At 39.2% G+C, this 18,086-nt stretch overlaps 1 protein-coding gene across 2 annotated transcripts in view; it reads left to right on the top strand.

Annotated features, from left to right (window-relative positions):
- Positions 1 to 969: 969 nt before the first annotated feature.
- TPM4 (tropomyosin 4) overlaps positions 970 to 18,086 on the top strand; it is a 130,537-nt gene continuing 113,420 nt past the window's right edge. The window contains exon 1 of one of the 2 annotated variants that reach the window (XM_040417674.1): positions 970 to 1,219. In XM_040417674.1, the coding sequence (XP_040273608.1) occupies positions 1,106 to 1,219 (114 nt within the window). In that variant the 5' untranslated portion in view covers positions 970 to 1,105. The remainder of the gene's footprint in view (positions 1,220 to 18,086) is intronic. The other variant, XM_040417673.1, reaches the window with a different exon arrangement.

Below are 18,086 nucleotides of genomic sequence, written 5' to 3'. Positions count from 1 at the left end.
TTTAACTTGACTTCACTAGGACAACATCCTCACTGCTCTAACAGTAAAGTATCCCCTTCTATGTTGATGTAGAAACCTTCTTTCCTTTAGAAGTAGATGATTTCCCCTCATCACAGTCACAGTCCTGTGTATAAATAGATAATGGGAGAGATCTCTGTATTTTATATGCTCCTACATTTTTATTAGGTCACATAAAGGGTTAATGAAAAAGACTCTGGACTCCAAAATAGTATTGTCCTTTCCTGCCCGAACGAACATTGTTGGTCAGTGGGGGAGTTTAAAAGTGTATTCAAATCTTATACATGTATAGCATATGCACAGGATGTATTCTAAATGTCAAATAGATGTGCCTCTAACCTCTGGTATCCAGACCACCTCCAGAACGGAGGTCTATAATCCTCCATGCTGCCTACTGCCGCTACCATTGTGAATAGAAAGGTGATCACATTAGAGTATACTGGAGTAAATACAATGGCCGTTAAGTTCAGTAGTAATAAGCAATGCACATTACAAAGAAATCCTAATACTTTGACTGCATAGCTACAATTCTAAGCATATACTCAAAGTCCAGTTATGGTGGAGTAAAACATCTAACTATTACAGGGCAGTTTTATGAGAAAATAATTAAAAGGGCATTATCATGGCAGAGTTATTACTGTTAGCTTTTATTCTACTGACTTGATGACATACGCCACTTCTCTTTGAAAGGGCAGCTGATCACACTGGCCAAGTATACCCAGATATGCTAATAAGCCTTATCTGTGGCATGTGTTCATTTGTCAGCACACTTGCTGTTGTCAGAAAGTTAAAAATGGAAACCAAATCTTTTCTTTTCTCCTTTACAGCAAAATCAATCCCAAATAAGGTGACTGGTTTAGGGCTGTGGATTTCGAAGTTGAAAGGAGTCCAAGTCTCTCCTTAAAAAGGATGTAAGTGAAAGACTTGTAGTGTCTCAGGGGAGTAAAGCATCCAATGATGTTCTTTGTGAGTTCAGAGCTGCTTCTAGATTATCCTCCTCTAGTTGTACTCTGCTCAGTTCAAACAGTCTTCTGCGCAAGGTCCTGCTCCTCTCCTCTCTGCAGCCAGACTACACACTTCAGCCAGGATGGAGGCAATTAAGAAGAAGATGCAGATGCTGAAGCTGGATAAGGAGAATGCTATAGACAGGGCCGAGCAAGCTGAAGCAGATAAAAAAGCAGCAGAGGACAAGTGTAAACAGGTATATATTCTAAAAGAAAGACAATCATATAGGCACTTGCATCACAGATAAAGGAAATTGGTCAATAGGATTTAGTAAATATGGTTCAAATAAAGTAGCAATAGATGTGCTGTAAGCTACTAATATATGATATATAGATGCTATGACTGAAACATTGGAGTTTTTTTTCTATTATTCCTCTATTAATCTAGATTTAGGCTTTAACAGGAGGTGCAGACGATCTCTGCTTAGTAACTAACACAGTGAGCAGTGAGACTATGGAACTCTCTGCCTGAGGAGGTCCCTAAAAGAGTTCAAGAGGGGCTTGGATGTATTTCTGGAGTGTAATAATATTATATGTTTATATAGTATATATATATTACATGTTTATAATATTACATAGTTACTACAGAGGGGTTGTTGATCCAGGGACTTATTCTGATGCCTGATTGGAGTCAGGAAGGAATTTTTTCCCCTAAAATGAGTAAAAATTGGCTTCTACCTCGTGCAAGTTTGTTTTTGCCTTCCTCTGCATGATAACAGGCTGAACTAGATGGACAGAGGTCTTTTCTCAGCCTTATAAACTATGGGGGACGTTTATCAAATCAGATATGTCAGTTTTGTAGTCTAAAAAATTGCAAGTTATGGCAACTGCAACATTTGGTTGAATTTGCGATATTTAGTGATCTTCACCACTTTTTGCAGTGGTCTGTTTAAGAGCCTAAACTGCGATTAGACCTGGATTATGGCTCATTTACTATGTGCGACTTTTGCAAAAGTTGCAAAAAAAAAAAAAAGGCAACTACATGGTGTACTTTTACATCTAAAAGGTATAAACCACATTAAACTTAAGCCACATATATTATTAAGATACACCAGTTCATACATTTGGTGCAGGAACACAAAGCAAAGCCAGACCTAAATCTGACACAAAAACAACCATATGTTACAAACTGATCTTAAATCCTATCTCTGATCTTGTGGATGAAGGGCACAAGGCAGCATAACATTTTAAATGTGATAGTCTCTAGAAATCTATGTATCTGGTCCGGGTAGAAACTATATATGTAAAGCTCACTATTTATCTAGTGCCCTTTTATTTGACTTTTATCCTTTACGATTCCTTTAACATCTTATAGTAGTTTACCATTAGCAAAAAACTGCACACACTACTAGTAGATGGGTCATTATCAGAAATCTTACTAGCTGTACTCTTCTTTCCATACTTGATGAGGATGAGACTGTTTCTATTCAACCTCTTCTTGTTCTGAGCAGACAGATGTGTTCAGATTGGCCATGTTCATTTGGCACACTGAGCAGTTAAATAGTCTTGAACACAGCCTGAAAGATGTGCATTGTATGCAGTACAATTATAACATTGAACTGCTGTTTCTAGAGCATAATTGATAGGAGAGATTAAAAAAATATAAAAATAATAGTGAAAAGGCTCTATACTTTTTTCATAACTAAGGAATCAAACAAGCAATTGCTTAACATCTACTTCAACATTCCCATAACCTTTTATTGTTTAGCCATATACCAAAAGTATGTTATATATGCCTTTTTTATAGTAACTGTGCTTTCCAAAACTTTATATAAATAGTACCAGTCAGCAGCAAAAGAAATAAAACATGTCTATCAAGTGGATGAGTTCCTGATCTATCAAAAATAGTACATTGACGTATACGTTAAATAGATGTCTCTGACAGATGCCTTACAGTAGAATCTGTCGCCATAGGGGGTCTATTGTAAAAAAAAAAATCTATTTCAAAGAATTTTCTTGGACTTTGCAGAATGGAAAAGCAGAGTACACGCTTTTGCATCTTTTCCCACCAAAATATATGTTAAATGTGATGTAAACACAGCCTAAGATATGTTTTTATTCTTACGCACGACACAAATGTGGCACTAGCTCTTAATCACCAAGTTTCAATGAAACTTCAATGAAAATGAATATAATAAAATTAATGTTGTACTATCTCTTGCAAAGGTAGTTTGAAAACACATTGGGGGAAATTTATTATGAGGTGACTTCTTAAGTCTTTGTGCCATTATTTTTGCGAATTTTGATAAATTTGGTGCATCTTTAAAAATAACAGTTTTTATGCCAACCCTCTGCTGGAGTTGAGATTGCGTCCTTTTTTTTTTTTTTTAAGTCACATTTGATATATCTGGCGTATACCTACTCACCTCGTAAACCTCACCCACATTCCAACCCACTTTTCACAAGTGGCAAGAGTGCTGGAAAAACTGTATAAAAATATGAAACATATGCAACTTTATACACCGGCATACAGAATTGAATAAATTCCTCTATTCTTCTCTCTTCTTGTAGGCAATGCATCCTGACTTTTGAATAGCACAGCATTGCAAATGGTCTAAAACCTTGACTTTGTGTTTTAACACCTTTAGGGAGTAAATCCTGTTCCACAAGTATTATCTGTGGAGTGTCTATTCTTTTGTTTGGTTATATGCCACATTACTTAGTTTATGCCTACTTGACAGCAGAATAGCAAATTCTCTTCCTTATTTGGCAAGGAACCTTGCAGAATCTAAAGGTTGTTATTGAGCCAGCTGTTTAAATCTCAGCAATGTGATCCAACCAACTGGAGGAATTCTGTGAAAATAATATGGGGGAGTTAGTTTATTAGGATTTTAAACATGTTTCTCTTCATGAACCTGGACAAGACAACTGCTTTAAAGTCCTGAAGGTTCTGCTGTGATACTATGGCTGCATAGGGATGGCTTCAAATAATGGGGAACCAAGTCACTAAGGAACATAGTTATGTGACAGATAATCAAACCTTGCCTTTATGGAAGTCTGACCATAATGTGCATTCTGCCTATTAAAATTAAGTCCTCTAAAATATCCATGTAAATCATGCCATATTAGGCATTCTTATTGTGTAGCATACAGTGAGGAACAGAAGTATTTGAACACCCTGCGATTTTGCAAGTTCTCCCACTTAGAAATCATGGAGGGGTCTGAAATTCACATTGTAGGTGCATTCCCACTCAGAGACAGAATAAATAAAAATAAAAATCAGGAAATCACATTGTATGATTTTTAAAGAATGTATGCGTCTTGCACTTCTGAACATAAGTATTTGAACACCTGAGAAAATCAGTGTTAATATTTGGTACAGAAGCCTTTGTTTGCAATTACAGAGGTCAAACGTTTCCTGTAGTTCTTGACCAGGTTTGCACACACTGTAACAGGGATTTTGGCCCACTCCTCCACACAGATCTCCTCTAGATCTGTCAGGTTTCGGGGTTGTCGCAGAGCAACACAAAGTTTCAGCTCCAAAGATGTTCTATTGTATTTAGGTCTGGAGACTGGCTAGGCCACTCCAGAACCTTGATATGCTTCTTACGGAGCCACTCCTTGGTTATCTTGGCTATGTGCTTCGGGTCGTTGTCATGTTGGAAGACCCAGCCAAGACGCATCTTCAATGCTCTGACTGAGGGAAGAAGGTTGTTGCTTAAAATCTCACAATAAATGGCCCCATTCATCCTCTCCTTAATACAGTGCAGTCGTCCTGTCCCCTTTGCAAAAAAAACACCCCCAAAGCATGATACTACCACCCCCATGCTTCACAGTAGGGATGGTGTTCTTGGGATGCTACTCATCCTTCTTTTTCCTCCAAACACGACGAATGAAGTTTAGACCAAAAAGTTCTACTTTGGTCTCATCTGACCACATGACTTTCTCCCATGCCTCCTCTGGATCATCCAGATAGTCATTGGCAAACTTCAGACGGGCCTGGACATGTGAAGATTTGAGCAGGGGAACCTTCCGTGCAATGCATGATTTGAAACCATGACGGCGTAGTGTTCTACCAACAGTGACCTTTGAAACTGTGATCCCAGCTCTCTTCATATCATTGACCAGCTCTTCCCTTGTAGTTCTGGGCTGATTCCTCACCTTTTTTATCATCAGTGATACCCCACGAGGTGAGATCTTGCATGGAGCCCCAGACTGAGGGAGACTGACAGTCGTCTTTAGCCTCTTCCATTTTCTGACAATTGCTCTAACAGTTGATCTATTTTCACCAAGCTGCTTGGCAATTGCCCCGTAGCCCTTTCCAGCCTTGTGGAGGTCCGCAATTTTTTCTCTGATGTCTTTTAGCAGCTCTTTGGTCTTGCCTATGGTAGTAGTTGGCGTCTGACTGACTGTGGGGTGGACAGGGGTCTTTAAAGAGCTCAGACAGATGCTACTAAGTTAGATTAATGAGTGGAGTAGAAGTGGACTTTTTAAAGGCACAGTAACAGGTCTTTGAGAGCCAGATTTCTTTCTGTTTCTCAGGTGTTCAAATACTTATGTTCAGCAGTGCAAGACAAATACATTCTTTAAAAATCATACAATGTGATTTCCTGATTTATTTATTTTTTATTCTGTGGGAATGCACCTACAATGTGAATTTCAGACCCCTCCATGATTTCTAAGCGGGATAACTTGCAAAATCGCAGGGTGTTCAAATACTTCTGTTCCTCACTGTATATCATGCATTCTTTAATTGCTTTCATATGTATTTTTTATATATACAGGTTAGCTGGATCACAGAATAAAGAGAAAGTGCCCTTTTAATTAAAAGGAATGTCTAAAGCCCCCCATATACATTAGTGTAACATTGACGACTTCATGGGGATTGGCTCACAAACGTGTATCAGGAGCTCCTGTCTTTCACCTGACAGGTGATGTCAGAGGAGAGAAGGAGAGTGTGAATTTCAATTTTTTTTCTGCCCTAATGTTTTGGTTTTCCCAGTAGATAAGCCACTGCCAAAAGTGTCTAGCAGCGGCTTTCTCTTCTCTGCACAATGAAAGTACGCACACCCCTGGCACACGCCAAACAGAGCATGTATGTGTATAAGGAGGTCAGGAGAGAACTATCAGGTGTATGGGCACTTTAATTTGAACAGCTATGTTTTAGGCAACCCTCACATCTCCATTTCAAATTAAGGTATTCTGTTTCAGCATAGGACCAGAATACCGAAATTGCCGTATTCAGCATATGCCGGCGCCTGACAGATCCCATCCACTATAATGGGGTCCACCGGGTTCCTGGGAAGAATATGGCATTATGCTGGAAACCCAGCAGTCCCCAATATAGTGAATAGGATCCATCTGTCAGATGCCTGATACGCAATTCCTGCATTCTCTAACTAGGAGATATATATATATATATATATATATAATAAAAATATAGCAGCACCAACCAAAAAAAGGGGAGAAATGGGTGCTAGCTCAAAGGGAAAAGCTTACCCAAATTGTATAATGAAAAAATAGAGCAGCACTCCAAAGTTGCAGTAAAAAAGTGGTATTTTTATTCACCCATTGGTGACGCAACGTTTCGGCTCCAACATTAAGCCTTTCTCAATCAATGTGAACATTTATAAGTGAACATATATACAGGGAGTGCAGAATTATTAGGCAAATGAGTATTTTGACCACATCATCCTCTTTATGCATGTTGTCTTACTCCAAGCTGTATAGGCTCGAAAGCCTACTACCAATTAAGCATATTAGGTGATGTGCATCTCTGTAATGAGAAGGGGTGTGGTCTAATGACATCAACACCCTATATTAGGTGTGCATAATTATTAGGCAACTTCCTTTCCTTTGGCAAAATGGGTCAAAAGAAGGACTTGACAGGCTCAGAAAAGTCAAAAATAGTGAGATATCTTGCAGAGGGATGCAGCACTCTTAAAATTGCAAAGCTTCTGAAGCGTGATCATCGAACAATCAAGCGTTTCATTCAAAATAGTCAACAGGGTCGCAAGAAGCGTGTGGAAAAACCAAGGCGCAAAATAACTGCCCATGAACTGAGAAAAGTCAAGCGTGCAGCTGCCAAGATGCCACTTGCCACCAGTTTGGCCATATTTCAGAGCTGCAACATCACTGGAGTGCCCAAAAGCACAAGGTGTGCAATACTCAGAGACATGGCCAAGGTAAGAAAGGCTGAAAGACGACCACCACTGAACAAGACACACAAGCTGAAACGTCAAGACTGGGCCAAGAAATATCTCAAGACTGATTTTTCTAAGGTTTTATGGACTGATGAAATGAGAGTGAGTCTTGATGGGCCAGATGGATGGGCCCGTGGCTGGATTGGTAAAGGGCAGAGAGCTCCAGTCCGACTCAGACGCCAGCAAGGTGGAGGTGGAGTACTGGTTTGGGCTGGTATCATCAAAGATGAGCTTGTGGGGCCTTTTTGGGTTGAGGATGGAGTCAAGCTCAACTCCCAGTCCTACTGCCAGTTTCTGGAAGACACCTTCTTCAAGCAGTGGTACAGGAAGAAGTCTGCATCCTTCAAGAAAAACATGATTTTCATGCAGGACAATGCTCCATCACACGCGTCCAAGTACTCCACAGCGTGGCTGGCAAGAAAGGGTATAAAAGAAGAAAATCTAATGACATGGCCTCCTTGTTCACCTGATCTGAACCCCATTGAGAACCTGTGGTCCATCATCAAATGTGAGATTTACAAGGAGGGAAAACAGTACACCTCTCTGAACAGTGTCTGGGAGGCTGTGGTTGCTGCTGCACGCAATGTTGATGGTGAACAGATCAAAACACTGACAGAATCCATGGATGGCAGGCTTTTGAGTGTCCTTGCAAAGAAAGGTGGCTATATTGGTCACTGATTTGTTTTTGTTTTGTTTTTGAATGTCAGAAATGTATATTTGTGAATGTTGAGATGTTATATTGGTTTCACTGGTAAAAATAAATAATTGAAATGGGTATATATTTGTTTTTTGTTAAGTTGCCTAATAATTATGCACAGTAATAGTCACCTGCATACACAGATATCCCCCTAAAATAGCTAAAACTAAAAACAAACTAAAAACTACTTCCAAAAATATTCAGCTTTGATATTAATGAGTTTTTTGGGTTCATTGAGAACATGGTTGTTGTTCAATAATAAAATTAATCCTCAAAAATACAACTTGCCTAATAATTCTGCACTCCCTGTATGGTGAAAGGAAGTGACATCATCACATCAAAAGTGTTTACATAATGAACCAGCCATTAACCCATGCTGGCATGTGTAGCAATGAATACATCAAAATTTTGCAATTTATCAAAAAAACATGTGTAATAAATACATAATACCATATAAAAAGAACAATGTGGTAAATGTTAATACATGATTAGTACAAAATCCATGTGTGCATAAAGTATTATAAAAATGCTTCCATCATTAAATGGTTAAAAACAATTATTCCAATTTATTTGTGTGTGGAAAAAAAATGGAACACATGATGGTGGGCGTAAGTGAAGACACATGCCAAGGCAACTTACACAACCCCATTATGGATCGACCGCTGTGCACGGCGTCCCCGATCCTCCAGTGCGCATGCTCCAGGCGGCGCATCATCTCAGTGTCATATAGCAGCGTCATAACGACCATGCGCATGCGCAGTATTCAAGATTCCTCAACAATCGCCATCTTGGAAGAGGTAAAGCACAGGCGAAGCCCAACTGTAACACAGCGCCCCCACCTATGCAAATATAACTCAAACCATGGCAAAACCATACTAATTACACACAAAACACACTGTTGCTTATAGGATCAACTGTGCCAACCAAAGTCACTGTGAGGTAGCAATTGTTGGATCATGTACAGGGAACCATGTGTTGAAAGAGCCGAGCCACCAGCAATTTCACACAGTGTTAACCCTGCTGATCCCGCAACATTATGAGGGATCTCCTTGTATATTCACACTCATACTTAAGGAATCTAAACAACCATATCATTGCAGATAAAAAACGCATGACAAAAAAAACGCCTCGTAAACAAATCTGGGGTTGAAGTTGCGTTGATTGTGCATCACATCGTCCATCAATCACGTAGTCCCTGGTCATTCACCACAATCTATATATAGAAATGTAAAAAAGAGAAAAAGAGAGAAAAATAATTATTATACATATATCCTTCATATATTGTAACACAATAATTACATTACAACCTAACTCTAGGATACAGACATAAACGGACATACAGTTGGACCGGGAAAGCTACCTTCTAAATACCTATCCTAAATTGAAGTCTGCATTAAGGCCATGAGGTCTTAAAGAATTAAGGGTATATATCCACCATATTTATTTTTTCTTTAATAATGAAACCCTATTGCCCCCCCTCCTAGGCATTGGTAAATAATCAATAAGCCAGCATTTGAGATCTCTTTCTTTATGATTAAAATCTGCAAAATGTTTAGAAACAGGCAAATCCACTCTTTTTTGTCGAATACTTGATGGTTATTCATTCTTGATTTAAAATCCGTAGAAGTTTCCCCGACATATAAGATATTACACAGACAAGATAATACATATATCACATGATCTGAGATGCATGTCAAATGGAAGCGGATAGGATAATTCACACCTGTGGATGGATGGATGGATGGATGGATGGATGCAGTAGATTTTCACATATATCTACAATTGACACAACCTAGACATGGAAAACATCCCAATCCAGGCCGTGTCAAAGTAGACTGTCTCAATGCTTTTTTAGTTCCAACAACAGCCCTAACCAGCTGATCCCTCAAACTCATGGATCTCCTGTAGGAGAACAATGGTGGACTGTTGAATTCCGGTACATCCTTAATGGACCCAGCCAAAGTGGGCCAATGTCGTCTGATAATGTGACTAATATCATTGATCACCTCTGTATAGGTGGATACAAAGGGGATTCTGGATGTTGTACATTTCACTATTGGATTGGAAAGGATTTTCTTCCTGTCCAATTCCATCACCGCACTACGATATGGATATCCACTATTTCGGAATTTCCGTATCATGTTATCCATAGTTTGTCCAGATTCCGCATCATCAGAGACCATTCTCTTGATGCGAAGCATCTGTGAATATGGAAGAGAGCGTACCATTTTCCTAGGGTGACAGCTACTATACAGAAGTGCAGTGTTCTTATCTGTAGGTTTGGTGTACAACTGTGTGTGGAAAATTCCATCTACAATTGACACCTTAGTGTCCAAAAAATGCATTTCACTGGTAGAATATACCAGTGTAAATTGCAACGATGTATAGATACCATTAAGAAACCTATGGAAATCCATGAGTTGATCCTGACTACCTGTCCAAATGAGGAAGACGTCATCTATGCATCTCCACCACCTCAGTATATACCTGAAGTGGCTAGATAGATAGATGACGTCCTCCTCAAACACACGCATGTATATATTAGCGTAAGTGGGGGCCATATTAGACCCCATAGCCACACCCCGCTTTTGGATTTAAAAAGTATCTTGAAACAAGAAATAATTGTGTTCCAATAAAATAGTAAGCAAACTCAGAATGAAGTCCACAGCCACATCAGTCAGTGTGGAGGTGGACAACATTCTCCTAACCACATCAATCCCCATACAATGTTCAAATGAGGTATACAAAGAAACAACATCAAATGATGCTAGAATTACATTCTGAAAATCAGAAATATCCACTTGACTCAATCTAACAAGAAAATCACTGGTATCACGAATATAAGAGGTACCACCAATAGCAAAACCTCCTAATATTCTATCAAGAAATGTGGCCGGATGACTGAAAATGGAATCAGAACCGGATACTATTGGTCGCCCAGGTGGGTCGATTAGTGTCTTATGGATCTTGGGTAGTACATATAATACTGGGGTTACAGGATGAGCTACAATGAGATAGTTCATGAGATCAATGTCTATAACCCCTGCCATATAAGCATCATTGAGGCACCGTCGAATCATGGTGCCTATTCGGAATTTCGGATCACCATCCAAGATTCCATAGACATCTGTATCCTCCAATTGTCGCAATATCTCGGCCACATATTTCTTGGAATCCATAACAACAACAGCACCACCCTTGTCCGCAGGCTTGAAGACAAGGGTGGTGTCGTTCTTGAGTTGTTTCAGGGCTTGTACCTCATCCCTAGTGAGGTTGGGATGTTTAAAGGTGGAATCATCATAACTAGATCTCAATCTCTCAATATCAAACTGTACAGCTTTGATAAATGCATCAACAGCAGGTTCACCCGTATCAGGAGTGAAGCCGCTCTTGGTATATAAATCAAAGTCACGTAAAGATAATTCACTAATTTTATCAGTGACCTTGTTGGTTTTACCCCTGAACCAGTTTTTTAATTTGATGGAGCGGAAGAATGCAAACAAATCATATTCAAGTTTCAACCAATCAACATGCATGGTGGGACAGAAAGAAAAACCCTTATTCAAAACACTCACTTGATTTGCTGTGAGTTCTTTGGAAGAACAGTCATTTCTTCTTGTTCATGGCTTTGTTGGACATGCCTCGTGTCTTGAAACTGCATGGTTTGTCGCTTTCGTCTGTAGCGTCGACCGCCACGTCTGGTTCTACGTTTCCTTTCGACTGTTTCTGTATCTTGTCGCCTAAAAAAATCACTCTCTGGTGAGACAGTTGGAATGCGTCTTCTTCTTTTGTTATTATCCCTGTAGTGCGATGCTGATGAATCACTATACCAATTATATATTGAGCCCCTTTTATAATCATCAGAGTCCCGGTTCCATTTAATGCGTTTTCCTTCCTCCGCTTGAGTTTGGAACTTCAACAAGTGTTCATTCAAAACGTTAGTATAGGTCTTGAAATCATGAACTGACATATTTGCCTTTAATCTGTGTACAATGTCCGTGATATCACACGACAAAGTGCATAATTCACACTAAAATCAAATGCATATTGATTGGAAAGGGTTTCAAATCTTTTGCAAAAAAGTTAATCGCCAGAAAACAAGTTAGGACGTAAATTGGACCGCATACCTCTTGAAATTCTGCGTTCCTTGAAATATTCCCCCAAGGTAGTCATGTGCAGACGTAATAAAATGGATCTCCTGGCCAGAGATTCATGTTTCCTCTTAAGTTCTTTGAGTGATGGTATATTAAGGAAGGTAGCATCTCCCTGAATCCCACGCATGATACGCTCAGTCTCCTCCTGCGAGTAGGTGACAACGCTGGATGAATTCGTGTCGGAACTCGACATGATACAAAAAGCAATAATAAAAAATTCAATAGAAAATAAAAATGAAGAGACAAAGGTTGTGCTCAGCCCAAAAGCTGGATGTATAAAAAATAAAAAATATGGCAGCACCAACCAAAAAAAAGGGGAGAAACGGGTGCTAGCTCAAAGGGAAAAGCTTACCCAAATTGTATAATGAAAGAATAGAGCAGCACTCCAAAGTTGCAGTAAAAAAGTGGTATTTTTATTCACCCATTGGTGACGCAACGTTTCGGCTCCAAAATGAAGCCTTTCTCAAGCAATGTGAACAATCAAAAGTGAACATATATATGGTGAAAGGAAGTGACATCATCACATCAAAAGTGTTTACATAATGAACCAGCTATTAACCCATGCTGGCATTTGTAGCAATGAATACATCAAAATATTGCAATTTATCAAAAAACATGTGTAATAAATACATAATACCATATAAAAAGAACGATGTGGTAAATGTTAATACATGATTAGTACTAAATCCATGTGTGCATAAAGTATTATAAAAATGCTCCCATCATTAAATGGTTAAAAACAGTTATTACAATGCATTTGTGTGTGGAAAAAAAACGGAACACATGATGGTGGGCGTAAGTGAAGACACATGCCAAGGCAACTTACACAACCCCATTATGGATCGACCGCTGTGCACGGCGTCCCCGATCCTCCAGTGCGCATGCTCCAGGTGGTGCATCATCTCAGTGTCATATAGCAGCGTCACAACGACCATGCGCATGCACAGTATTCAAGATTCCTCAACAATCGCCATCTTGGAAGAGGTAAAGCACAGACGAAGCCCAACTGTAACACAGCGCCCCCACCTATGCAAATATAACTCAAACCATGGCAAAACCATACTAATTACACACAAAACACACTGTTGCTTATTGGATCAACTGTGCCAACCAAAGTCAACGCAGGATTCCAAGAGGTATGCGGTCCAATTTACGTCCTAACTTGTTTTCTGGCGATGAACTTTTTTGCAAAAGATTTGAAACCCTTCCCAATCAGTATGCATTTGATTTGATTTTGATGAACATCGAGTATCTTCAGCATGAATTATGCACTTTGTCGTGTGATATCACGGACATTGTACACAGATTAAAGGCAAATATGTCAGTTGATTCAACACCTATACTAACGTTTTGAATGAACATTTGTTGAAGTTCCAAACTCAAGGGGAGGAAGGAAAACGCATTAAATGGAACCGGGACTCTGATGATTATAAAAGGGGCTCAATATATAATTGGCATAGTGATTCATCGGCATCGCACTACAGGGATAATAACAAAAGAAGAAGACGCATTCCAACTGTCTCATCAGAGAGTGATTTTTTAGGCGACAAGATACAGAAACAGTCTAAAGGAAACGTAGAACCAGACGTGGCGGTCGACGCTACAGATGAAAGCGACAAACCACGCAGTTTCAAGACAGGAGCCATGTCCAACAAAGCCATGAACAAGAAGAAATTACTGTTTTTAACCTTTCTTCCAAAGAACTCACAGCAAATCAAGTGAGTGTTTTGAATAAGGGTTTTTCTTTCTGTCCCACCATGCATGTTGAAACTTGAATATGATTTGTTTGCATTCTTCCGCTCCATCAAATTAAAAGCCTGGTTCAGGGGTAAAACCAACAAGGTCACTGATAAAATTAGTGAATTATCTTTACGTGGCTTTGATTTATATACCAAGAGCGGCTTCACTCCTGATACGGGTGAACCTGCTGTTGATGCATTTATCAAAGCTGTACGGTTTGATATTGAGAGATTGAGATCTAGTTATGATGATTTCACCTTTAAACATCCCAACCTCACTAGGGATGAGGTACAAGCCCTGAAACAACTCAAGAACGACACGACCCTTGTCTTCAAGCCTGCGGACAAGGGTGGTGCTGTTGTTGTTATGGATTCCAAGAAATATGTGGCCGAGATATTGCGACAATTGGAGGATACTGATGTCTATGGAATTTTGGATGGTGATCCGAAATTCCGAATAGGTGCCATGATTCGACGGTGCCTTAATGATGCTTATATGGCAGGGGTTATAGACATTGAGTTCATGAACTATCTCATTGTAGCTCATCCTGTAACCCCAGTATTATATGTACTACCCAAGATCCATAAGACACTAATCGACCCACGTGGGCGACCAATAGTATCCGGTTCTGATTCCCTTTTCAGTCATCCGGCCACATTCCTTGATAGAATATTAGGAGGTTTTGCTATTGGTGGTACCGCTTATATTTGTGATACCAGTGATTTTCTTGTTAGATTGAGTCAAGTGGATATTTCTGATTTTCAGAATGTAATTTTAGCATCATTTGATGTGGTTTCTTTGTATACCTCATTTGAACATTGTATGGGGATTGATGTGGTTAGGAGAATGTTGTCCACCTCCACACTGATGTGGCTGTGGACTTCATTCTGAGTTTGCTTACTATTTTATTGGAACACAATTATTTCTTGTTTCAAGATACTTTTTAAATCCAAAAGCGGGGTGTGGCTATGGGGTCTAATATGGCCCCCACTTACGCTAATATATACATGCGTGTGTTTGAGGAGGACGTCATCTATCTATCTAGCCACTTCAGGTATATACTGAGGTGGTGGAGATGCATAGATGACGTCTTCCTCATTTGGACAGGTAGTCAGGATCAACTCATGGATTTCCATAGGTTTCTTATTGGTATCTATACATCGTTGCAATTTACACTGGAATATTCTACCAGTGAAATGCAATTTTTGGACACTAAGGTGTCAATTGTGGATGGAATTTTCCACACACAGTTGTACACCAAACCTACAGATAAGAACACTGCACTTCTATATAGTAGCTGTCACCCTAGGAAAATGGTACGCTCTCTTCCATATTCACAGATGCTTCGCATCAAGAGAATTGTTTCGGATGAGGCGGAATCTAGACGAACTATGGATAACATGATACGGAAATTCCGAAATCGTGGATATCCATATAAATTATTGAATGAACATCGTAGTGCGGTGATGGAATTGGGCAGGAAGAAAAAATCCAATAGTGAAATGTACAACATCCAAAATCCCCTTTGTATCCACCTATACAGAGGTGAGCAATGATATTGGTTGTATTATCAGACGACATTGGCCCACTCTAGCGGGGTCTATTAAGGATGTACCGGAATTCAACAGTCCACCATTGTTCTCCTACAGGAGATCCATGAGTTTGAGGGATCAGCTGGTTAGGGCCGATGTTGGAACTAAAAAAGCATTGAGACAGTCTACTTTGACACGGCCTGGATTGGGATGTCTAGGTTGTGTCAATTGTAGATATATGTGCAAATCTACTGCATTTATTCATCCATCCACAGGTGTGAATTATCCTATCCGCTTCCATTTGACATGCATCTCAGATCATGTGATATATGTATTATCTTGTCCGTGTAATATCTTATATGTCGGGGAAACTTCTACGGATTTTAAATCAAGAATGAATAACCATCGATTAAGTATTCAACAAAAAAGAGTGGATTTGCCTGTTTCTAAACATTTTGCAGATTTTAATCATAAAGAAAGAGATCTCAAATGCTGGCTTATTGATTATGTACCAATGCAAAGGAGGGGGGCAATAGGGTTTCATTATTAAAGAAAAAATAAATATGGTGGTTATATACCCTTAATTCTTTAAGAGCTCATGGCCTTAATGCAGACTTCAATTTAGGATAGGTATTTGGAATGTAGCTTGCCCGGTCCAACTGTATGTCCGTTTATGTCTGTATCCTAGAGTTAGGTTGTAATGTAATTATTGTATTACAATATATGGAGGATATATGTATAATAATTATTTTTCTCTCTTTTTCACATTTCTATATATAGATTGTGGTGGTGAATGACCAGGGACATGTGATGCACAATCAACGCAACTTCAACCCCAGATTTGTTTACGAGGCGTTTTTTTTGACATGCATTTTTTATCTGCGATGATATGGTTGTTCAGATTCCTTAAGTATGAGTGTGAATATACGAGGAGATCCCTCATAATGTTGCGGGATCAGCAGGGTTAACACTGTGTGAAATTGCTGGTGGCTCTGCTCTTTCAACACATAGTTCCCTGTACATGATCCAACAATTGCTACCTCACGGTGACTTTGGTTGGCACAGTTGATCCTATAAGCAACAGTGTGTTTTGTGTGTAATTAGTATGGTTTTGCCATGGTTTGAGTTATATTTGCACAGGTGGGGGCGCTGTGTTACAGTTGGGCTTCGCCTGTGCTTTACCTCTTCCAAGATGGCGATTGTTGAGGAATCTTGAATACTGCGCATGCGCATGGTCGTTATGACGCTGCTATATGACACTGAGATGATGCACCGCCTGGAGCATGCACACTGGAGGATCGGGGACGCCGTGCACATCGGTCGATCCATAATGGGGTTGTGTAAGTTGCCTTGGCATGTGTCTTCACTTACGCCCACCATCATGTGTTCCGGGTTTTTTCCACACACAAATGAATTGGAATAATTGTTTTTAACCATTTAATGATGGGAGCATTTTTATAATACTTTATGCACACATGGATTTTGTACTAATCATGTATTAACATTTACCACATTGTTCTTTTTATATGGTATTATGTATTTATTACACGTTTTTTTGATAAATTGCAATATTTTGATGTATTCATTGTTACACATGCCAGCATGGGTTAATGGCTGGTTCATTATGTAAACACTTTTGATGTGATGATGTCACTTCCTTTCACCATATATATGTTCACTTTTACATGTTCACATTGCTTGAGAAAGGCTTAATGTTGGAGCCAAAATGTCACCAATGGGTGAATAAAAATACCACTTTTTTACTGCAACTTTGGAATGCTGCTCTATTTTTTCATAAAAAAAATGAGCAGTGAGAGAGCCATTATAATGCCTTTATACAACTCAACTCTACCATTATCGCATCAATATATTTAGACTGATTTCCTGACCAATAAGCAAATTGGAAATATTTGAATTGTCAGATTGACTAATCTGAAAAGGTATATCTGTAAAATGTATATCCTGTATAAATTTACAGAATGTTATATGTGATGCGTATACATGGTATGTAAATGTATACATACACAGATAGTAGGTGAACCCTTTGGAATTACCTGTATGTCTGCACTGATTACTAATAAAATCTGGTCTGAAAGTTATCCAAGTCACAAATGTCTTTTATTGATCACATTGGGGACATTTACTAATGGTTTTATGCCACTTTTGTAGCGTCTAATAATGATTAAAAAAGGGGTGGGTTTCTGGTGCATGGACTGCCAGAGATGCGACTTAATTATTAAGAGGCATCCAGGGCACAGAAATCAAGACTGGCGTATGGGAGCACAAGTCTTGAGAAATCTGCCTCATTGAGTAAATATCTACAAGGAGAAAAAGTGAACTCTAACATAATACCCCGTAGATCCCTTTTAGCATCAATCATCTCCAGCAAACATTTTCCGTAGTTGTAAATAAGATCTACACAATGCAGATGAGGTATTTTGGACCATTTTTTCAAGCAATTGTGTTTCTGGGATGTCTTGCATATGCAGCCCACTTCAGGTCATGCCACAGCATCTCAATAGGGTTATGGTCAGGACCCCAGCTTGGCAATTCTAAAATACAAATATACTTTTCAACCATTCTTTGGTTGATTTACTTGTGTGCTTTGGGTTATTGTCTTATTGCATCACCTGTATCTTGAGGTCATGGATGGCCGCCCTTATATTCTTGTGTAAAATGTTTAGATACATAGTAACATAGTACATAAGGCCAAAAAAAGACATCTGTCCATCCAGTTCGACCTGTCATCCTGCAAGTTGATCCAGAGGAAGGCAAAAAAAAAACTGTGAGGTAGAAGC

The sequence above is a fragment of the Bufo bufo genome, chromosome 2, assembly GCF_905171765.1.
Source record: "Bufo bufo chromosome 2, aBufBuf1.1, whole genome shotgun sequence".
Lineage (NCBI taxonomy): Eukaryota > Metazoa > Chordata > Amphibia > Anura > Bufonidae > Bufo > Bufo bufo.
Note: the sequence above shows the minus strand (reverse complement) of the source record. Positions and strands in the feature narration are given on the sequence as shown.